The 23,798-nt window shown below is 47.7% G+C and overlaps 1 protein-coding gene across 2 annotated transcripts in view; it reads left to right on the forward strand.

Moving 5' to 3' along the window:
- LOC142572452 (guanine nucleotide exchange factor DBS-like) overlaps positions 1–23,798 on the forward strand; it is a 131,526-nt gene that overhangs the window by 102,512 nt on the left and 5,216 nt on the right. For both annotated transcript variants that reach the window (XM_075681579.1, XM_075681578.1), the window contains exons 14-23: positions 1,921–1,990; positions 2,089–2,187; positions 4,161–4,253; positions 14,429–14,554; positions 16,968–17,168; positions 20,124–20,225; positions 20,612–20,690; positions 20,756–20,822; positions 21,477–21,723; positions 23,517–23,745. In XM_075681579.1, coding sequence (XP_075537694.1) covers positions 1,921–1,990; positions 2,089–2,187; positions 4,161–4,253; positions 14,429–14,554; positions 16,968–17,168; positions 20,124–20,225; positions 20,612–20,690; positions 20,756–20,822; positions 21,477–21,723; positions 23,517–23,745 — 1,313 coding nt within the window. The remainder of the gene's footprint in view (positions 1–1,920; positions 1,991–2,088; positions 2,188–4,160; positions 4,254–14,428; positions 14,555–16,967; positions 17,169–20,123; positions 20,226–20,611; positions 20,691–20,755; positions 20,823–21,476; positions 21,724–23,516; positions 23,746–23,798) is intronic.

A 23,798-nucleotide genomic window follows, 5' to 3' on the forward strand; every position in this document is an offset into this window, starting at 1 on the left:
CAATGGAGCCAGCCGTGGAAGACGACGACGAACGCGCGAACATACAGGCTCGCGAGCGCGTTCGAGCGGTTGCGCCGAGGGGCGCAAGCTGTGGAAGAAGACAACGCTCGAGCCATTGCTGATGACGATAGTTGTTGTTTATGATGATGATGACGACGACGACGACAATGGTTTCCTCTTTCCAATGATTGGCTCAATAAACGGCAACGGAGCCACTGTGGAAGGAGACGACGATGACGAACGCGGGAGCAGTGGCACGGGCGCGTTCGCACGGTTACGCCAAGAGGCGCCAACGAGATAGTTCGCGGGTTGTTCGCGGACGACGAAAATGCCCTATCCCTACACAGCTTCGCTGTGAAAAAGAACGTTCTTACGCTTCTCCCGAAGGGTGATGCACTGACAGCGATAGCAGGGTGTTGCGTTGTGCTTTAACTCCTCGGAAGGTGTTCTACGAATACGCTGGTGCGCCAGAATTGTGCGCTTGTGCGCCTGTAATCGCGTCGCACATGCGCCACTGCGCTGTCCGTAAAAAGCGGCGCGAGATTATGAGCACTAATATTTGTTTGTCCCTTTTTTATTAGCCTGAGAATACTTAAGATAAAAGGCGTGTTGTGTGAATTAAATATAGTGTGGCTTTATTTTTTAGCGTGATTGCAATGCTCAGAAATTCTGAAGAATAATTCAGTAAAGAACGTAAGACCCGATGAGCAACTTTTGCGGTTCAATATTGTGATATCTATCTTGCATATGAGGCGATGAATAAACACGTAGCAAATATATACTTAAATATTATACGTAGCTCGACGGCGACGCCGATGGCACAAATCCAACCAGTGCCTGGGCAGCTTATCTCAAGCAGATCCTACCGGGAAGCCCTCGCTTAACTTTTGCAATCATCCTCCAGTAGTTCCTACTCACTCTTTTTTTTTTTTTTCCTGCGCATGATGCCGATTTTCGCCCAAGCAAATCGGTACAGTGTGCAAGAGCACCCCCACCCTAGTAGGCTTGTTTGTTCATCAAAATTAAGTTAGATATGGTGCAAGATGGCCTCCAACGTGTTCCTTGTAAAGCTCTGGCACATAAAAAAATCAATTCTTGTTTGTTTCGAGAGCCTGAAGTTGCTTCATAATGTGGCCTTCGATTTCCAGTACACATCCTTGTTAGTCTTTAATTACTGAAGGAAGTAAAATAAAAGATTGGAGACTGGCAGGTGATGCTGGAGTGCAGGACACCTTAAACTGTTTCTCAAAATATACTTGGAACAAAATTAAAAGTTAGCGCGAACTTCCGTTCCTGCTTCTAAGTCTTCTAACATTCTCGTCGATCACCGATAATAAAAGACTTTAACAAAAGTACATAACATCTGGGTGCCCTATCAAATTAGTATTTCAGAAAAAATAACAGTTGCTTATCATGACTGATAAAGCGTTTTCTTTTTAAATTTTAAATGAGTGCAATGAATACTCAGCGATGCCAGCTCTTTGGCTTCATATTATTTGGATTGTAGGCAAGGCTTGATGCTAAAAAGGGATTATGTCTGACTACCACATTTTCTCTCCCTCCAGTCTCATTAACGTGACTGCTTAGTACGGGCAATATAACATATTAATATATCACTTAAGCAGCCAGTGAGCGCATTAACCATATTCAAATAAAGTTACATTAAAGTGGAGCATATTTCGTTTTTGCTCATTACCCCAGAACAGACAGATGTGAGGCGATTTAATTTGAATTGTGTTGCGAAGTAGGATTCAGTCGGCTTTCACGTATATGTGAGCCTCTGCACATCTTGACACTAAACTGAAATGAACTATTCAACATTTCTTGTTTGTGAAATATTAGTTTTGTTTTTTACCTAATGAAAGTGCGGCAGTAATTTCTTAACGAGTTTTTTTCTCCCTGCTTTCTTTCGCCGTTTAGCGTCTTCCTACAGGACCTTCAAAACTGCCGAAGTACTCCTGAGTTAGTTGGAACCTGTTTCGTTCAAAGGGTAAGCCATCGCTGCAGCTTTGTTTGCTAACTGTCGAGCGCTTTCAACTTTCCCCGGGTAGGGCAACGTGAACCGATGTGACACTTTGTTCTTTGCAGAAAGAAACTTTTCATAAACTGTACAGTGCATATTGCATGAACAAACCAAAGTCCGAGGCATTGAGACTCGAGTGTGCCAGTGACAATGCCTTTTTCAAGGTAAGCAACAACATAGCTGGTTCCTCAAGGCGGTGTTGTTAGATATCACTGATATGGTATTTTACCAGCAAGAAAGGATCTTGACACTTATGCTTATCACGCTGCTTACCAAGTCATTACGGTTTATAGGGAAAACTGGGAAGACCGGCAATTCTCAGGGATTTTGAATAGTCTGGAAATACTCAGGGAAAACTCAGAAAATTTATGCTTCTATCAGGGAAAATTATCTCATTTTGTTGAAAGAGAACGAAAATCGCGCTAATGCTGGCTGAAATAACAGAGAGGAATCGTGACGAATCGTCTCTGACGCCGTGTCTTCGGCTGGAGGAGCTGCCAGTGTACAGTCAACGAATGATTTTCCGACCGCCCGATATTTAGGACATGTCCGATAATTCGGGCAGCTTCACAGCCCCACGCGTATCCTTAGATTCAATGTATCAGGACGTATGATATTTCGGACGCAAGAACCCTTCCGTCTGTTTTTGCAGACTTTTTGCTGTGACCGCAGATCAGAGACGGCATTAATCAAAGCCACCATCGCCGCCATTTTGATTATCTCACTGTCTCGAACTGGCATTCTCGCATGTAAATCCGCTGGCATCCGTAGCCACCACCGCGGCAACTGTAGGCTTAGCTACTTCGAAGTTCGCCGCCGTTAGCGATGACGCCGACTAAGCTCTGTAATCCTCGTCAATGTCTTCGAAGCACGGAAAGCACAACGTGTTGCAGTATGCAGCTTTCCAAAGTAAGCTTCGCGTCAATACAACAAAGTTACGCGGTGAAGCATACGCCAAGTATTGCGGTGAAACTTAAATGTGGGAAGGGGCACGTATCACGGGACCCAGTATGTATTTCTTATTTATTGAAGCGTGCACCAGCCATATCCTGTCACAGCACGAGCACCTATATGCCTAATAAGTGTACTGGCAGGCCTTCAGAGTTTTTTTCGGGCGTGCCTGCGGTGATTTGTGCCCATACGGGCATTAAAAGACACGCATTCATGTTTTCGGACTACCCGATGTTTCGGACACCTTCGCAACCTCTAGGGAGTCTGAAATATAGGACGTTGACTGTACAACTGACTAAGAGGATACTTCAAATGGTCCGTGGAGCGAAAGCGCGGCGGAAGGAGGACGAGAATGGAAAGGACCGACACATTGAGTAATGGACGGGAAAGGAAGTGTGCCGTCGCTTCTTTGAAGGAGCTTGAGTTAAAGAAATGAAGAAACTAAGTGTTGACTGACACCGAGATGCAGGTGTCCCTCATCCAAACCAAAATAAACTCCTTAAAGCAGCGAAATGCAACAATGAGGTGCTGTGCGCGGGCTGAGAGTATGTCAGGACACTTGAGGTTGAGTTTCCAGCTGCTGAGAGAATCTCGCTTGTAACAAAGTCCGGGCCTCATGCGAGTGAACTTGCTATCAGTTGATAGAAATAGCTCATATTCGAAAATATTCGCTTCTGTATGCATCTCTTTTTATTCGTTTTTGAAAATGTTTGACTCGATTTGCAATGGGATATACCATTTCTTCCGAAGATATTGTATTCGTTGTGCATTTTACTAATCCCTCCCTTCCATATTCTTTTTGAATAAACACTACTCTTTACTATTCAAACTGGATTAAGTCGTTTTTTTATTTTTGAACATGCTTACTATAGAGTGACAGCATCGAGTGACATGGTGTCAGGTTCTTATTGACATAAGACAAAGTTCTGTGTAACTCAGGAAATTTTGCAAAGGAACTCAGGGAAAGCCTGGAAAACTCAGGAAATTTCGAAATGTCAACTTGGTAGACACCCTGGATTTAGCAATTTCATACATTCCTCAATGGCTGGAGTTTATTCTTTATGACCTGGATAGCTGGACCCTCTGTCGCCTATTTTACCGCTGCTCATCATTTAATAAACAACAACACAGCTTTACGGTCTACCAAGCTGTTCAAAGATGGTTGAATTTCTTTTCTTGCCGTTAGGAATGCCAAAGAAAACTGAACCACAAGCTGCCATTGGATGCCTATCTGCTCAAGCCTGTTCAGAGGATCACAAAGTACCAGCTTCTGCTCAAGGTTAGTCTTAGTTCCATTTTTGGGTCGACTTTCTTGCTTTGTGGATGCCGTAAGTTTGCAGTCAGCGTTTTGAGGAAGAATCCATGCAAAAGGACTTACAACTTGTTCTTGGGCTAGTCGGTTCCTACTTAAAGTAATAACAGTGGCCTTAATACGACAAACACACGAATCTGACAGGACGAACGGTACACTTACGATTGGTTTTTACAACCACAACCAACTCGCGACTAGTTCACTATAATGTGTATATATATATATATATATATATATATATATATATATATATATATATATATATATATATATTAGTTTCAACTGACCAATGAGTGGATTGTGATCTCTGACAAAGGTAAATGTTCTTCCCAGTAGGTAATCCCGAAACTTTGATACCTCGGACACAAGGACTATTGCTTTGCGCTGAAGTTGTGAATGGTTCCTTTTTCCGCTTTGGGAAGTCTTCGAGAACGAAACCCCATTTGCTTTTCAACATTGCGAGCGCGACGGGAAAGAACGGCTCCGATTCCGTTGGGTGAAGCATCGCACTCCAGGCAGCGACGAATCGAAGTGGGCAAGCATGTTGAAGCCGCGCGTGGCGTTCTTTTTTTCACTCCTGAAAAATGATTCCCGCTGTTGACAGCCCCATTTACAGCGATGGTCTTTCGTTAGCAAGTCGTTGAGCGGGTAGAGCAGACTGGCGAATATTACGAATGAACTTGCTGTAGTACGTGGGAAGACGCAAGTAGGAACGCAGTTCCCTCACGTTCTTGGGTGTTGTCGCCGTCATTATAGCATCCTTGTTCTTATCAAGAGGCTGCAGCCCTCCGGTACTGATCCTGTGACCGATCTACGAAACCTCAGGCGTCCTGAAAGGTGCACTTTTCCTTTCATAGCTAGACGCCGTACTCTCTGAGGCACCGAAGAACCGCCGTCATTCCCCTTCTCTCTTACCAGAACGTCGTCTAAATCCGCGTATACTTCCGGGAAAACATTCCGCACGCTTTCCGTAGTATGCTGGAATATAGCCGGCGCAGAATACACACTAAATGGCAGGCGATTATAGCAGAATAATCCTCTATGTATGTTAATGAAGGTCAGCTTTTTTGACTACTCACCCAGGGGGACCCGGTTGTAGGCGTCTCTAATGTGCAATGTTCTGTAAACGTCGCCTTCGTGCAGCGCTGCGAGAAGATCGATTGATTACTGGGAGCGGGTACTGCTCTGTCACATAGACGGCGTTTACCGTCGGCTTGTAATCGCCACACAATCGGACTGATACGTCTTTCCTCATTATGGGACTATCAGCGTCGACCACTCCTAGTGAGCCACAGGGTGCAGTACTCCCGATTATAAAGCCTGTCCAGCTCGTTAGCCTTTTCTCTCATTGCATGGTGACGCAGACAAAGTAACGCCGCAAATAATGTTTTCTGCTTCTCATTGCATACGGAAGGGGCCTGCCTTTGTAAAATTTAACACCATCCTCGTTCACGTACAGTTGCGCGGGTGGAACCTAGAGAAGACCAGTTCAGGCCCAAACATCCTCGTACTCAGACATGATTGCTTGCATGTTTCGCCGTTCTGTATTTTTTCACTTGGGTAATTCATTTTCCTTAACGCTGGACATGCTTAAAACTGCGGCAACTTCATTGTTCAGTGCTCGGATAATAGCACGGCCGCACGGTCCGGAGACGCGAACTACGGTCAGTGACGCCGTGACAGTCGTGGCGAAGTACGAAACTTTGAACGTGATATTCTCAGCGGACCCAAGTAGCATGACAACTTCAAGCTGGATTTTTCAAGTCTGGGCCAGCTCGTGTTGAGGTGTTGTGGGTAGACGTCCCAGGACACCACGCACACGCGTGGACCGGTGCCAATTTACATCTTGATGTCGACTTCGCCCCAGCAAAAGCTGCGTCGTACCAGGCTTCGGAGTCCTTTGTCTGCCCTTGGATCTGGCTAAAGTGTGTACAACTTTGTGGAAACGTCAGTCTCTGTAATTTCGATTGAGGCGCTGCTCAACGCAAAGTACTGCTGCGGACGGTTTCTTTTAGCACGAGACACGGACGCTAGGTGCCCCTTTTTTTGTACAGTAGAAACACTTGGCGTGTTGTGTTCGCGGCTTCACTGTGTTCGCGGCTTCAACACTGGAGACAGGCTTTAGACGATCCACTCGTCTGACTGCTCATTTTTCATGTCTGTCGTCTGTCCTCGGCTAAACTGCAGCTCCGGCTCCGGCTCCGTTTCCATGAACTTCATAAGCAAGTCACTCTGAACTGACAAGAACGATGTTTTCCGCCTACTGCAATGTCAAGTTCGGGCGGGAATGTAGGGCCTTCTGCACGTCACTGCTGTGGATTCCGCACACTGTCCGGTCACATAGCAAGCGGTTCAACATGCTCCCGAAGTTGCCCTCATCAGCCAGGCGTCGAAGCTCCGCGATAAACTGCTGAACTTATTCCTGCTCCCTTTGAATGCGGGTAAAAACTTGGAAGGTCTGGGTAATCTCCTTTGGCTTGGTATGTCGATAGTACGTACTCAACACGTCGGTATATAGATTTCGAACCCAATGCGGTTCTCTTAGGCGGAGCCTCCGAGAACCCAATTGAGGACGAAGCCGTTGGTTTGGACACACACACAAAGACTTTTAATCACACACAAAAGAAGCATAAAGCAAATAAAAAGGAACAGAAAACATGCTTAAAATACACACTCAAGAAAACAAGAACACACTTAGGGCTTTAACGAGGTTAACGAGGGCGCGAGTTCGGGCGTGCCCACAAGGGCGGGGACGCGTCGCGGTCTCGACACGGCAACGCGGCGACAAGCTGGCAGAAGGGGTGGCGCCGGTCTCACCAAGGTCGTGGCGTACCGGGAGCGCGCCAGCTCTGGCGAGGCGAGGTAACGCTGGCGGCTGGGTGGCAGGAGTGGACGGCGGCGGCGTTCTGGCCGGGCAGAGAGCTCGGGCCCGTAGCCCGACTGCTCCCCTCTCGCCCACGGGCACGGAAGCTCGAACGCCGGCCTCGGGCAGCAGGCGGCACGGCAGACGGGGGTGGCGTTCTGGCCGGGCAGCTGGCGTAGAACTCGGGCCCGAAGCCCGACTGTTCCCGTCCTGCCCACTGGCGCAAAAGCTCACCGGCCTTGAGGAGCCGACGGCACGCTCAGGTAGACGGGCGACGCACAGGAACAGGTTGGCAGGAGGCCCCGGGCGGGTGAAGTCCTGGTGGGCTCGGGTCCGGAACCCGACGGCCCGTCTTCAACGCCCGCTCCGGTGGTTGACCTCCTCCTGCCGTCGTTTCCTGGGACGATCCTGGCGTCTCCCCGGCGTCTCCCTGCGTGTCCTCTTGCGTGTCGCCCCCGTTCTGCCAGCGCACCACGCTTTTTGTCGTGGTCTGGCCGATTTGGCATTTACTGATTGGCTGCCCGACGCCCCGTGGTTTTTTCTCATTGGTAGCTTTTTCTTTTGTTGTTTTTCCTGCGCCGCGCGTTCACGTGCCGGGCGCTCTTCGGCGTCGTCGTTTTTCCTCCTTCCAGCTCGGCGCGCGTGCACTCCGCGTCGTCTGCTCTCGACCGTCCCGAGCCCCGCACCACGTCGCGCACCACACATCACATATAAGCCCCTTTTTTTTAACAAGTTTTTCAGAAGAAAAACTGCCGCTCAGTGCGCGACACAGTTCACAACAGTACAGTCATTGTCCGTTCACAAGAACGCACTGTAATGTTTCAATGCACAGTTCACTGAGCACGCAGATAAGACATTAAAGGAAAACACATTCAAATAAAGCACACCAAGGAAAAAAAAAACCAAGAAACTAGTATCAAACACTAACAGCATGGCATTGCGATGACATAACCTTGGAATGGTAACAATAACCTCTAGAGGCGCAGGGTTGTAGTTTCCCCTGTATTCTACTCATGTAGTCCGCCCCACGACGTTCCGCACGTTGACCTTCTTGAAGATCATCGCCAAGCTTAGTTGCTTCTGTACCCGGGCCCTCACTTGTTGTGAAGGTAGGTATAGGGGCGTCCGTCTCGCCCTCCTCCATCACGATGCATGATGCTGACTGTGGAGAACTTTCGGGTTCACGCTCTTCATAGCGCTTCAGCATGTTAATATGGAACAGTTTTGTGGTGTGTCCCAAGTCCAGCCAGTAATCAAAGTTGCTTTTCTTTCCTGTGACCAAGAAAGGCCCCTTCCAGTGCATCGACAGTTTGTTGGCCGTCGTTGGAAGCAGGATAAGGGCACGGTCACCAACTTTCAGCTGGCGTATCTTGCTCTTAGGGAACGTTCTCTGGCAAGTGTCACAAGAGCGTACGTATCTTCTCACTGCTTCTTGGACTCCTGGCCAGTAGAAGGATTCCAGAACCCGATCAGTTGTTCTCTTAATTCCTTGGTGCCCTGACCTAAGGTTTTCGTGTGCCAAAGCGAGCACTTGGCGGCGTAATCTTTGTGGTACTACCACTTGTTCAGTCATTTTGCCCGAGGGTAGCCGGTAATGACGATACAGCACTCCCTTTACTACTTCGAATGAGTAGGATGCCAATCTTTTGCCTTGGAACACTTGACCCACTTTGTTCCTGCAAGACTTTAAGGTCTTATCTTCGTTCTGGGCCGTGGTAAGGTCCTGCCTGGTTATTTTCAAGGCGCTGATATTGATAGTGGATGTTTTCGGCTGTTGGTCTCGGCCCTTGATGCCGGCCAGCCAAGCATCCGGGGAATGTTGTTCTCCCTTGGTTCTTTTCGGGCTTGCTATACCATCTTCGATGGGCTTCCTCGGTCTTTTTGTCCAGGTTTTATCTGGATCATGAGGTTCTCGTGAGCCTGGTACATTTCCGACAATAACATCGTATAGAGGAGCTGTCATACACTTTGCAATCGCTGTACCAGAAAAATAAGGTGAATTAATTTCAACCTTGGCCTCGGGAATTTCAATGCTGCTGCCATCCGCCAGGACCAGCTTGGCGGTGTTACCTGTTAAAGCCTTGTCTGGTACGAGGGAACGACGCACGACTAGCGTGTTACTCCCCGTATCTCGCAAGACTGACGCGGTCTGTCCGAAGACGAAGCCCTTTAGCACTGGCATCTTGCGTGCCACATTCCTCGTGGGAGTCTTCACCGTGCTAACTACGTCTTGTTCAGCGACTACTGCGCTTGACTCTTCCAGGCGCTCTTCTGGCGACAATAGGCAAGACGTCCTTGGGGGACCATTTTTCTTGGTGCAGGCTTTGACATCATGCCCGGGCTTACGGCAATACCCGCAGAACGGTTGCCTCTGCTTAGATCGGCAGTCTGATGCCCCGTGACACAGTTTTCCACATACGAAGCATCGCATTGGAACTCTCTCAGATGGGCTTCCGGTTTTCTCCGTAGGGTTACCGCCTTCCGATTTCTGCCGGAACACTAACAGATTGGGCTGCCTCTGAGCCTCTAGGAAATTATCGGCAGCTTCGGCCATGTCATCTAGATGGCGGTAGCTCTTCTCGCGCAGGAAGAGTCCTAACCGATGATGACAGTTGTTCAGAAACTGTTCCGTCACCACTAGGTTGCGAAGTGCCAAATACTCTTTTTCGGTTTTGGACATTTCCACCCACCGATCAAAGAAACTCAGTAGCCTAGTTGCGTACTGCTTTCCAGTTTCGCCATCTTGGGGTTTGCTCTGTCGGAACTTCTCCCGGTAGCCTTCCGCCGTAAACCGAAAACGCTGGAGCAACGCCAACTTGGCCTTATCGTAGTCGAGGGAGTCTTCTGGAGACAGACGTCCAAAGACTTTCAGAGCTTCTCCGCTCAAGCATAAACTTAGAGCTGTGGCCCATTTGTCTCTAGGCCATTCCTGTCCGGTGGCGACGCTTTTTAACCTTTTTAAATAGGCGTCCAAGTCGTCCCGGCTTTCGTTGAATCCCGGCATCAAACTGTGAGGATTCACGCTGAATGGGGCACTCCCTCCTGGTCCTCGGTCAGCTGTCCTTGCAGCGTCCGTTGCCGCCATTTGGAGGCGCAACTGAAGCGTTCGCTCCTCCAATTCTAGCTGCCGTTGGCTCGTCTCGCCACGATTGCCCTCAGCTTCCGCGACTTTAAGTCGTAACTGTAAGTTTCTCTCCTCTAATATAAGCTCCTGCTTTTTCGCCTCGCGTTCCGCTGCCCGTTCTTCTCGCGCACGCGCTTCCTGCTCGTTCAGCCATGCCCTCAACTCTGCACCTTCTAGGCCCATGCGTTCGGCTAACGCTAACAAGTCTCTTGTGTTAGCCATAGTTCCTAATCTAGAAGAAGGATCCAAACGAACGGCTTTGTCCTGTCGTGGACGCCAATTTGTGATGACCCACTTATGGGCAAAGGTTCGTGTTCTCAATGTTTTAGCGGTTCTTTTAGGCGGAGCCTCCGAGAACCCAATTGAGGACGAAGCCGTTGGTTTGGACACACACACAAAGACTTTTAATCACACACAAAAGAAGCATAAAGCAAATAAAAAGGAACAGAAAACATGCTTAAAATACACACTCAAGAAAACAAGAACACACTTAGGGCTTTAACGAGGTTAACGAGGGCGCGAGTTCGGGCGTGCCCACAAGGGCGGGGACGCGTCGCGGTCTCGACACGGCAACGCGGCGACAAGCTGGCAGAAGGGGTGGCGCCGGTCTCACCAAGGTCGTGGCGTACCGGGAGCGCGCCAGCTCTGGCGAGGCGAGGTAACGCTGGCGGCTGGGTGGCAGGAGTGGACGGCGGCGGCGTTCTGGCCGGGCAGAGAGCTCGGGCCCGTAGCCCGACTGCTCCCCTCTCGCCCACGGGCACGGAAGCTCGAACGCCGGCCTCGGGCAGCAGGCGGCACGGCAGACGGGGGTGGCGTTCTGGCCGGGCAGCTGGCGTAGAACTCGGGCCCGAAGCCCGACTGTTCCCGTCCTGCCCACTGGCGCAAAAGCTCACCGGCCTTGAGGAGCCGACGGCACGCTCAGGTAGACGGGCGACGCACAGGAACAGGTTGGCAGGAGGCCCCGGGCGGGTGAAGTCCTGGTGGGCTCGGGTCCGGAACCCGACGGCCCGTCTTCAACGCCCGCTCCGGTGGTTGACCTCCTCCTGCCGTCGTTTCCTGGGACGATCCTGGCGTCTCCCCGGCGTCTCCCTGCGTGTCCTCTTGCGTGTCGCCCCCGTTCTGCCAGCGCACCACGCTTTTTGTCGTGGTCTGGCCGATTTGGCATTTACTGATTGGCTGCCCGACGCCCCGTGGTTTTTTCTCATTGGTAGCTTTTTCTTTTGTTGTTTTTCCTGCGCCGCGCGTTCACGTGCCGGGCGCTCTTCGGCGTCGTCGTTTTTCCTCCTTCCAGCTCGGCGCGCGTGCACTCCGCGTCGTCTGCTCTCGACCGTCCCGAGCCCCGCACCACGTCGCGCACCACACATCACAGGCGTACGTGTGATGGCGTGAGCCTGACGTCATGACACACGCGGTGTTCTTTTTTCCTGGTTATCACTTTCACTTTGCAGCACATGCACACTCACACATATGTATGTATGTATGTATATATATATGTGTGTGTGTGTGTGTGTGTGTGTGTGTGTGTGTGTGTGTGTGTGTGTGTGTGTGTGTGTGTGTGTGTGTGTGTGTGTGTGTGTGTGTGTGTGTGTGTGTGTGTGTGTGTGTGTGTGTGTGTGTGTGTGTGTGTGTGTGTGCATGTATGTGTGTGTATGTATGTATAAGAATATGCTGGTACCACACGTCTGGAAGGAATGGTTTCTTTACTAACGTTCCGGGCGAGGCATGGTGGCAAGCTTAGTAAAATAATCAATAGAATTGTTCCCTTGGTATTGTCATAATCCGTTCTATACTCGTATTTATATCCAATGTAGCGACTAGCTTTCCGAAGTAGTTTTTCATTGCAATGTACTAAGGAAGTTTGTTTGCTTGTATGCCTGCTTAATTTCTTCTTCGCCCTGGATGTTCCAGTGTTGCGACGAGGGTGTCGGACCGACAAAAATAACATTTTTGGTTCTGATTAGGTTTCAGCGAGCCCTGATTTAGTTCCGATTCAATTCCAGTCTGGAAAAGAAAAAAAAGCCATAACGGTTCATGAACCGTTTCACAACACTTAACCGGTTCGCGAACTAAGCTTTATCGTGCTCTATGGCGACATGCTGCACAGTGCTATCGACTTGTTCACATGGCGAATACGCAAGAGTTGTCAGGGAGTGGAAGAAGTTAGCTCTCTGGCACATTGGAGACAGGTATCAATGTTTTCACATAAATAACGGTCAATTTTAATGATGTAGAACTACAGCAGCAGTACACATGAAAACGATCATCTTAGGCAGTGTCGTCGCAAAGCGTGCGGCGCGCGGTACGGGACCTCAACCTCCCTGCGCTCCCGCCTTTTCCCGCGTTTTCTTTTATTGCCATCCACACTGGGCATAGGCAAAACGGTAGAAGCTTACTGTGGTCTTCGAACAGCAAAATTTTCTGATCGAATCGAATACAAGTATTCGAGAAAAATGACAGTTGAATATAAAATCGATTATCGCATACTTCCAATTTCTAAAGAAAAGTGACTTGAACGGTTTGATGGACTTAGTTGCACAACAAAAGGCGTGTTTACATAATTTGATACATGTACACCGTGATACTGTATGATCCCATCAAGTTGACGATGACACAGAAAGTAAGTAAAGAAAAAGGAACAACACGTCCAAAATGCATTTAGTAAATTTTAGTGTTCGTTGAAAAACCTAAGTGGCAATACTACGCTGCCTCGGATCGTTTTGAAGGAATCCAAGCATGTTGGGATTGTTTAAACATTAAATTGCGTTGTATAAATCTAGACACCGAATTCATAGGCTGCCTAAGACTAGAAATGCTTGCCAACGGCTCGCAGCTATCGCGCATAAGTCACCTCCTCCGTGTGTTTCTTCAGGAACTCTCTCGTATCCGCAACCACGTTGGTGGTGCTGAAACAGAATAATTCGCGTGAGCCTCCAAGCGCCCATAAAAAATTGAAATCACGCGCATATCGTACCCCGGGAATGATTTACAGAAATTGAAAAGCGTTGTATGCTCTGCTTGGAGGCGCCAAACGTGCGTTGAACCATATTAAAAAAAGAAAAGAAAACGATCGACAGAAAGAAAGTCAAAAAGAAAAAGTTCTTGTGCCTTTTACAGCCCTTGTCACCGTGCTTTGACAGGGTGACGATATTCATTACCGACCGCAGTGTTGCTGTTACGAGAAGCTGGGATGATGAACTAGTTGGTTTTCCATCTAAAAAAAAACAGTCTTTCTTGCTTTCCGTGTGTCCTGACGTGCACGTTTTACGGCTATCAAGTAATATTAGCGAGCGGGCCTAACAGCCCGATTTTAGACCTTGAACGGAAAAGGGGATTCTGCGGTGCCCTTGAAAGAATGTTTCGGTTGCGGAACACATCTGGGATGACCGAGTTCAGATGGGCAAGCGTCTCTGCCTAGGTGGCTGTACAGTTACCAACACACACCTTTACACGCACATCGTACCAGCACAAGCACACGTTCTCGCACAATAACGTAACTATTGAGTCGTAACGATTTGCTCGTGGGGTACGCCTTCTGAAAAAGTAATGATTTAGAACAATCCTTTATTTATTAAGCACCTGCTTGAACCCTATATGTTTGAACTATTTCGTGCCATACCGTTAACTGTTATTATTATTTGTTTATTGTTCGGGTTCAAGTGTACGTTCTCAGAATATCTGTTCAGGTTCAGCTACAGCTAGAATTCCGGTTTGGGCACGGTTTTCGGTTCGATTTGGTTCAAAACCCTTGTTGTAAACTGATTTGCTAAACATTAGTACACCTCGTAATCGCAACATGACAAAGAACCGTCCAATGCACAACAAAGAGTATGCAGTATTAAGGGGCAGGGCAGCCAGGACGAGCTGCAACAAGGGCCTAACCTAGCTCTCAAGGGCACTCTCAGCAACTGAATTCTACTCTTATTTGATCACGTGCCGTATTATGAAACGAGCGATCGGTCAGTAAAACTGGTTATGGGGGCTTTCTTTTTGTGGAGGAACCTAGACTACATATGCGTGAAGATTGCTTTATGTACAAAAAATAATTTAACTTAATGTATTTGTCTTTATTTTTAGTCGAAACTCATTAACCTTTGTCCTCGGACTAGGTAGCGACAATGTGACATGGATTTATTGCGACTTCTCTTTCAATTCCAGGATCTCCTTAAGTATTCCGAAGGTTCCGGGGAACAGTACGAGCTGCAAGAAGCTGTTAACACCATGCTCGATGTGCTTAAGCATGTAAACGACAGTATGCACCAAGTTTCAATAACTGGCTTCCACGTGAGTATGCACAACATATGTTGCATGTACTGTCGAGTGATCGTCACAGCATGGGATAACGTGGCAGGTACAAATATATTTTTTATGGTCCATGTATATATATTAGGCACTGAAGTAACAATAATGTGCTTGATTACATACAAATAGGTTAGTTACGATATGAATGGAGGATTATCTGCTGAGTTAGTTTCTTGAATCAGCAGGCTAAATTTAAATATGATAGCAATACATCATCTTTCGAAGGTGTTACTTCCCGAGCGTCTACAATAATTTAAAATGTACTGAACATGGCATTTGAGACTAAGAGAGAAGTACTGAAGCTCCCATACTTTCTTTCGCCACATGTGGAAGTAAAGAACACAGTCTCGTTGCTGAATTGTTACAAAAGTGCTTTTAAGAAGTGGCTGGTAACCAAATGATTGCGGTGTCGGTTAATCGGTGTAGATGTGTAGAGGTAGGAAAGAAACAAACTCGGTGGAGTGACGTCACTGTATTCTCTCATTGCCTTGGTGACGTGATTGCTTGTGGCCGCATCATGGTCACTTGTGACGTAGCAAACCGCCCTATTTTGTGCAGAAATAGCAGCCAATTCTGTCCCTTGCGGACACTACCGCGTGTTCCTCAACAATTCGAGCTAAAAGAACGCAGCGTGATGCAGTGACAGTTAATAAGAGCGCGATGTCGATATTTTGACGGCATTAAGGAAGAACAATCTGATCAATGGGCACTGTGACGTTAGTAGGAAGATCAAAGAGCGATACTCATTCGGAGCGTGGTGTCATGTTTAACGGTATAACTTGTAAAGGTAAGGGGGATGGGATGCTAACACAGATGGAAGCGTGAGTAGCCAAGTTGTGCTTCACGGTAAACAATACGGCTATTGTCACTAAAACGGAAATGGAGTTAAAATATCAAATAATGTTAAGGTACGGCCAACGATGAGATGTACAGGGCAAAAAGTACATTTCGTGTAAAATGTGTGCGCCTGTTCAAGTAACTGAAAATGAGTTATACGGCAACAAGAAAAGTCACCATTCACTTACGACTACGGCATAAATAGTAGCATTGCACTTATTTTCTTTCCTTGACCCGGGTGCAAAGAAATATACAATGGTGAGTTTTTTTGCCAGGAAGTAAATGCATAACACTGGCAGTGCAACGGTAGCATAATCCACACAGTCACAGTATACACATTTGTTCCGCAACTTGTGTTTGCCACTTCTATCCCATGGAGACAAGCAAGAAGTTGCGGATAAATTGAATCTTCTGCTTACCCAAAATGTGGCTCCTTTTCAATTAACGTGCGCAGAGCGTTGTTACAAGCGACCACATTACTGAAGAAACTGCCGTGTGGAAGGAAGACATTGTAGACGTCGAAAAAGACGAGCAAATCAATAAAATGTCGAGGTGTTGCAGCCAATATGGCAGCCTGATTCCCAATGAAGCAGAAACAGCCAGGAAGCGAGTCTGTACGTGGCCGACCACATGTTGGTGGTTCAGAACGCAGGTCGGGTCAAGATTTCCGTCATTCCGGTTCAAAGTTCTTACAGCTGTGTAGATATTTAGCGACTTGAAATAAAGGCACTGATACACGCTTCTTTCTCTTCCAAGGACACCCGTGTGCTGTCCTAGCCTCCCTCCTGACCCGTGGTGTCAGCATGTACCACAAGGGCTCTAGTGGCCACCTGCTGCTTATTAACGTCATTGCGATGCTCCTTGAGTCTCCTTTTAAAGCCCCTTTCGAAGTTCACGGCCAGCCAATTATGAAATCAACAGAATGTGGCCATTCTAATTGTCTACGCAATTTCTAGTCGACACACGAGGTTAACAGTGTGGTTCAGGTGGCGCCACATGCTATGGTCACTACATGCTGCTCAACATTTAACGTTCTGCTGTATCACCTCACAATGATGTGTACTCTTTGAGTAAACGAACATCGTAGTGGTTGCACTTTTTTATTCGGTACGAAATGGACGTTAGAAATGGGATCGATGGAATTCCGATGGCGAATTTCGCGTGCTGTGAATGCGCAACGGCAGAGATGCTTTGCCACACAAATTGCGACACGGTGGCAAAGTTACATTCGCAAGATGATTGCATCGGCAACGTTCAAATTCTGGCGAAACTACTTGCTTAGGGCAATTGCATCTGCAACGCGCAGACTTATTTGCTTTATATGAAATCACTACAACAGAGTTGCAACTGAAGACTTATATATATGTCTTAACTTTCTCACGTCATAGTATCACGTACGAAGAGTTTTACTTGTGTCTTGACGAGGGCAACATGTCGTAGGCCCCGAACACTTCGGCAGCATGATGCTTTCATTTTTGTGAATGCACCTTATTGTTGAACTTAAATGCAGTGCCTCAACGGTATTGTGACGACGCTTCTTTTTTATTCGGCGCTTTAGGGGAGCCTCGCTGACTACGGAAAGTTGCTTTTGCAAGGCATGTTCAACGTCTGGATGGAGAAGAAGAAAAAGGAGCGTATGAGGGAACTGCGGTTCAAGCCCAGCCAGCGCTACATCTTCCTCTATGAGCACCTGGTTCTTTTCACCAAGAAGTACGGCCGGGATGACAACCCCAGCTATGCATTCAAGAACGCACTGAAGGTTCGCGTCGCGCTGTTTGTATTCTTTTTCTTGCACGGTGTTCACAGGCTAACCAAAATGCAGCGAGCCCACACAAATGATTCGATATAGACATGCGAAACTTGCTGATCTATACTGATATAAAGTAACACGCTCATAACTAACTGAATATCGGATATGTGGAACTCGAGGCGTCCGCTGCGAGCGCTCTTGCATGCATCTTGCATGCCACGAACACAGAGCAAAATGGAGTTATTTTATTTTTATTTTATTTTTATTTATTCAGCATGCGTGCGAGAATACTTGAACGCTTGCCAAAAACGTAATGAAAGCGTATCGAAGCGAGATCGTATCAAGTTGCCATTCTTAGTGACAATGAGAAAACGTTCAAAGTGCAGGCAAAAGTTGCTGCCCGTTCCACGTTTTCTTGCCTTGCGAGAAGTGAACGCCTTCCTTGCATTTTTTGATGCAGTGGAGGTAACAAATCTATGTATAACCAATTCATCACAAAAGTTTAAGTTCATTATAGATGAGTTAGGGTATATCAAGTCGCTAGATATATTGAACTATATTTTCTTTTAGTGTGTAAGCCTCTTCGCTGTAACTGAATTCGACTGTATTCCTTGTTTGTGTCTGCATGAAAGATTTAAAGCCTTACATACCTAATTTTGTCTTTAAAGTTCGGCATAATCAAATCTTCGGCTAAGGCCATAAACTACGATTTTATGGACTATTTTCAACTGAGGAATTTCGCGAATGCCACTTCCAGCGAGAGATGACGGCCTGAGCCGGCGGAACTGAATGTCACGAGAAGAGTAGTGCAACTCCCAAAAGCGTTATTTTCACGACTTATTGACTATGTTGACAGAATACCCGTTGTTCCAGCGAGCAGGCATAGGATGTTACGTCATGGCAGATAAAGTGTCGGTGAAGGTGGTTAATCGAGTCTACAATCTCCAGTGAACGTAGCAGCGTGGAAAATTAGGTGCAAGTAATAAAGAAGAGCACACAGGTGCTTCCGATGCAACTGTATACTGCGTAATTTAGGAATCAGTGAAGGCGACATAATTTTAGCTCTATGAAACATCGATTCAAACTCCGTACGCCATGTATCGTGGTTCTTACGCATACTTGGCCGCATGTGTGAAAAAGCGTATTAAGAAAAACCCGCTTGTACTTACCTGGCTCCCTATGACGTACGTAACACAAGCCAATCATGAACGAGCTGCAGGTGATATTTATTATAGTGGGCGCTACCGAAGCAGTTCGTTGCTTTCAGCTTTTTTCTGCTTCAATACATCGGCGCAGCAAGCAAACTCCGTAGAATTTATGTGGACGAGGAGATTTTCACGACTTATTGACTATGCTGACAGAATGCCCGTTGTTCCAGCGAGCAGGCATAGGATGTCACGTCATGGCAATCCTGCACGGGAAATATTGGACACATGGTTCGTTGCTATAGTGAAACCTCTCCTGATTGCATGTAGGAAGTTGTCGCCAGAAATTTACTGTATTTTCTGAACCCCAAGGAAAACGCCAGCTCAAAAATTAATTCAGCCTAGCTCGTACGCATCAAGCATAACGCGCTTGTCTTCTGACACCGGGGCTTGTCATGCCGTTTGCAATTCACTTTCCGGCGGAGAGTGCAGGGGAATCTACAGTGCGGACTGTACACTAGAGGAGAGCGTACACAAAAGTGCCCATGCTGAGTTTCGTATGAAATCTTCGACGAGCGTACTACTTGAGATGACTGGTAATGCAACTTGTTTATCCTTGCAGATTCTAGAAGCATCGCAGCTAGAAAGATGCTACAAGTATGCTTCGTAAGGAATGAAACTAAATACAACTGTGTTGAATTTCTGCATGTTCAACAGTGATACGACGGTATAAACTGCGTGGTGATTACTCGTGGCTCACGGCAGTTCATGCCAGCGCCGTTGAAGTTGCCAGGCGTCTTATCTTTTTGTCCGTTTTATAACTAAATTGGAACTTTGCACCATAAGGCAAATGAACTCAAGAAAAGCGCGCAAGGTGGAGTAAAGTTCATGAAAGGGAAAAAAACTGTCATCCACCGGAGTGTAGCTGTATAGCTACAACGGTAACCCGTGTCGGTTTCCCAGAACGAAAGCTTCGCAATTAAAGTAAAATTCATCTTGATCCAGGGTTTGAACGCGGCACCAACGCGTTTCCGTAATGGTTGGTGACTTTACCATCTGAGCTAACCAGGAGCCTAGCAGATGGCAGAGCGCGACCGAATTTATCGACAACTCGAAGCACAAGGAATGTGGCAAATCAGTTCTGCGGAACTCCGCAAGGTGGACGCAGATTCATGAAAAAGAAAATTCAACATTGTCGTTCGCTCTATTCTATCAAAATCTACCAAAAGAAATCCCCCTACAGAGGGGTTTCAGTGTAGTTTCTGCTACAACAGGGCGCGTGTCAATTTTTCGTTTAAGCTTCTGCGTCATTCAGTAATTGTGCATCAGTGATTTCATCTGCAACATGCTTCCAAAATAGAAATTGCTATTAGTCTTCATTTATTTATCGTTAATTGAACTGTAATTCCATGAACCAGAAATCGAAGTGAGGAAAAAAAAAGCGCGCCTAACATCGTTTGTAGCACCAAAAGTGCCAAGAGATCGGCCGTCAATGTTCTTGATTCCTCACAGCAGTAGACTTATGAATAATATTTTCTACATTGAGCCTGCACGCTAGAAAAGTTTACGCCCTAAGTGTGGGAAGGGAACGCTTCACTGATGCTTTCACTGAGCTTCGAGCATCGAGGCAGCTTTCGATAAGCAAGTTAAGAAAGTTTCATTGACAAAGAATCGAAGTCTGAATATCTTTTTCTTGTTAGGATCGTCTAACTAGGCTGACTTAGGCGAGTGTTTAGCCAGGCATCAAACTATTATTACTATTCGAGAATTTTCATGTATACAACATACTGTTGCACTTAACTGTGTCCTCTTTCCTTAGACATCGCAGATAGGCTTGACGGAGAACTTCAAGGGTTCCAGGGGAGACAAGAGAAAGTTCGAAGTGTGGCTGCATGGGAGGACACAGGTGTTCATAATTCAGGTACAATGTTTTGATGAAACGAACTTCAGTTGTCGTTTTCGGCAGTCTTCAGAAATACTTCGCTGGATAAGCGTTGACATGGCGTCGTACTGATCATTCATTAACCCTGTTTATTCACGAATGCATTTGACATGCAAGACATGCGATATGAAGACTTAGTTGTTCGTAACACTATTTATGTTTCCCTCAAAATGCACCGCCGTTTACGTTTATTGATGTATTAGCGAAAACGCTGCTACAGTGATTTGGGCGTGGCACTTTCATGACTCATACATCGTCATTTCTGTTCTCGCGATAACGCTGTCGAAGTGTTGGCTGAGTTTGGTCAAAATAACCGACATTCTATTGCTCATTTTTTGCACATTTTCCTATTTTCGAAATTTCAGGCGCCCTCGACCGAGTGCAAGGATTTGTGGGTGAAGAATATCAAGCAAGTTTTGCTGCAGCAGTTCGAACTCTTGAAAGGTCAGTGACCATCCGAGTTGAGGGTCCGAGCCATTTGCCGACTTGCATTCTTATTTATCATGCAGATGAGAGCAAGCGCCAGCACTACGAGAAGTACGAGCAGCTGAATGGGGTTAAGCCACAGTCTCCGAGGTAAATACGGAAACTTGCACTGTACCTTCGCTTGGCTGCTCTACGGCCACAAACCTAACCGCTTTTATTTTCTTCGGGTTTTACGCATTCAATGTTCTTCAGAAGCAAATTGTTCACTGAAGTGACTGTCAGGAGCTCAGTAAAAATCACAATGAGCTTAGTCATCAAAATGTAAGTTCCACAGCTGGAAATTCAAGTCACAGCGTAAGCTCTGTGCGAGAAGGGGGGGGGGGGTGGCAGGCAGACATGCTCACTGGGCCACAAAAAATATAGAATTTGCTGAAGAACCGCGCCATAGGCGGGTACTTTTGGCTACGAAAGTGGGCAACGATGACCGTTTCCGGAATGACATGGTAGAGATGACGTAAAATCTCTGGTTAAAATGAAATCGCCACGGAACGGTGTGCATTAGATCACACTGCCGCCTTGATCTGGCAGTTATCCGCGAGGCAGGCGTATAATAATCCCGAGAAGAGCTTCACAGACTCGTGAGTCGTAATTCAACTACCCCTGCACTATACAGGTCCCCAATGACAACAACGTTCTCAATGGCAGTGCGACGATGCCCGTGAAATGTCGTAGCACTTGTTGAATGTTGTCACTGCCGCTGCTACCCTGGTGGTTGACAGCACCCGTCTCCTCTCCGCGTCGCAGCGGCCGAGCGCGGCACACCATCAGCGGCATGAGCTGGGAGAGCCGGCGCGTGGCGGACAACAACAACCACAGCCGCAGCGAGTGCCAGCGGGCGAGCCGCGTGCTGGGCCGCCGGGCGACCTTCCCGGCCCTGCGCAGTTACGGTGCCAACGGCGAGCTGTCCGACCACGAGGACGGCTGGTCCACCGACGACCTCTCGCAGAGCGAGGACGACGACGACGACGGGGACATCTTCGTCAACACTGAGGTAACGCAGGTCGCTACCCGGTTACCAGAGGGCGCTGTGTAGCGACCTCTAACGGGGTTCCACAACGTTGCATTGCCAACGAGGCCGTGTAAGAAGCCGTACTATGTGTTCTACGCTAACATGGTCCTGGAGCGGAAGCTATAGCCGGTGTCAACCAATCGTGTGCATGGCCATGCTGGTGCACGTGTACCCTCGTGCACCATCCCTGGCCACCTGTGTTAGAACATTGCTCACGGGTACTCGGAAATCAATAGCGCGTATCTTAGCTTTCGCTGAGGTGCCATATATTGTCGCGAAAAACGCAGTAACATTCAAAGTCGGTGGTGGCGGCAGGAAGAGTAGCACGCGAATGTTTTTGGTAGAACCGGAAAATGGAGCACGCGAACGAAAAATGGGGCAAGCAATCTCCCCACTCCCCTTCGTCGCACCATCGGTCGCTGTGTTGCAGCTGGCCAAGTGGTTGAGAGAGAGAGAGAGAGAGAGAGAGGCAAAGGAAAGAAATGGAGGTTCGCCAGAGATTATATCTGGTTGACTACCCTGTACCGGGGGAGGGGCAAAGGGAAGTGGCTGAGCATCCCCCTCGTATGTATGAGGTAGATACAGGGTTCAAATACTGGTGCCACCGGAACCGCAATGCTCTTTCTAATGAGCAGGGATGCCCCTCAGCCTGGTGCTACAAAATAAATACAGAAAGAAAGCCCGATAATTCAAGTGTTTCATTGTACATGCCCAACTGCCACGTATTGTCATTAAAATTGGTTGTGTGTTTTCATCGAATTGCCGTACCTACCAGGACTACCAGGATTATGAACGAAGCGCGTACGCGTTTACCTTTCCTTGCTACGACATGAAACACTTCTCACATCTTCGTAGTGTGCCTGTCTACTTGCGTCTCACCACGCAAACTGTAACGTAGGTTAGCGTGCATTATTCGACAGCCTAACACAATGCGTGTCTCTGTCCGTTCTTATTGCTGCGCAGCATCTGTGAGAAAATGCGATATCGGTTAAGTTGCCGTGTGTGGCGTGTTCTCGCAATATATCTCCTCTTCCATTACTTTTTTTTTTCAATTCGTAGATCTTGCCGCAATGCATATTGAGCAAATAAAGAAAAGAGTTCAGCCCTGCATAGCGCAATATTGTTAGCGGCAATCGGACCTCGCTATCTTATAGCTTCTCGGTCACACAACGGTCCCGTATAGCTTTCTTGTACATCCGGCGTCAATCTGGCCTTAGCATGTTCATCCTGATGGCACGCTTCCCAGGGCACAGCAAAGCAGGAGTCGAACATCTGCCGTAGCTACAGGGGAGCAAGGCACTTCAGACAAGTTTTTAATGGGGAGCATTCTTCTTCGAATACAGCCGTTCATTTTTAAGGGCGCGCAGAGTATCTCGCTCCCTTTTTGGTGGGCTGATCCCGGTGATAGTCTAGCCTAGAATTCATAGAAGCGACAGGGTATGTGCACTGGGTATTTGCTCCTTTGCCCACTGGGTGTGTTCGCTCTGAATCTCCATTAAAAACATTCTGCCATACTTATTATAAATGTCAACACTGCAGCGTATGATCTCTACATAACCGTTCGCTACGCAACAATTACGTCATTCAAACAACCATTACCGACAAATCACGAACGCTTCGCATTGCGTGGACGTCAACTACACTTGTCGGCCAAATTTTTCCCTCTCGGCAGGGAAAAATTGCCGTCCACCCGATAGCAGCACGTACGGCTATTCTCGGCCATCTGCCATCTGCCTCCAGGCTCAAATATCCTTGTCATGCTCTGCATCGTGCAGGTCGGGGGAAGCTACGTTGCGCTTGGAGACTACGAAGCTGTGGACGTGGGCGAGGCGTCACTGGTCGAGGGCCAGCCCGTGCAGGTGCTGCGCGTGGGCTGCGCCGGCTGGTGGTACGTGCGCTGCCTGGGAGGCGGCGGCCGCGAAGGCTGGGTGCCCGCCGCCTATTTGGGACCCAGCGGCCGGGTGCACCACACCGCCCGTTCGTCGCCCTCCGTCAGCAGCCAAGGTGAGTGGCGCGGTGAATGCGTGCCGCGGGTGTCTGTTTTTTTTTTTTTGGAA

Source organism: Dermacentor variabilis, chromosome 2, assembly GCF_050947875.1.
Source record: "Dermacentor variabilis isolate Ectoservices chromosome 2, ASM5094787v1, whole genome shotgun sequence".
NCBI classification, from domain to species: domain Eukaryota; kingdom Metazoa; phylum Arthropoda; class Arachnida; order Ixodida; family Ixodidae; genus Dermacentor; species Dermacentor variabilis.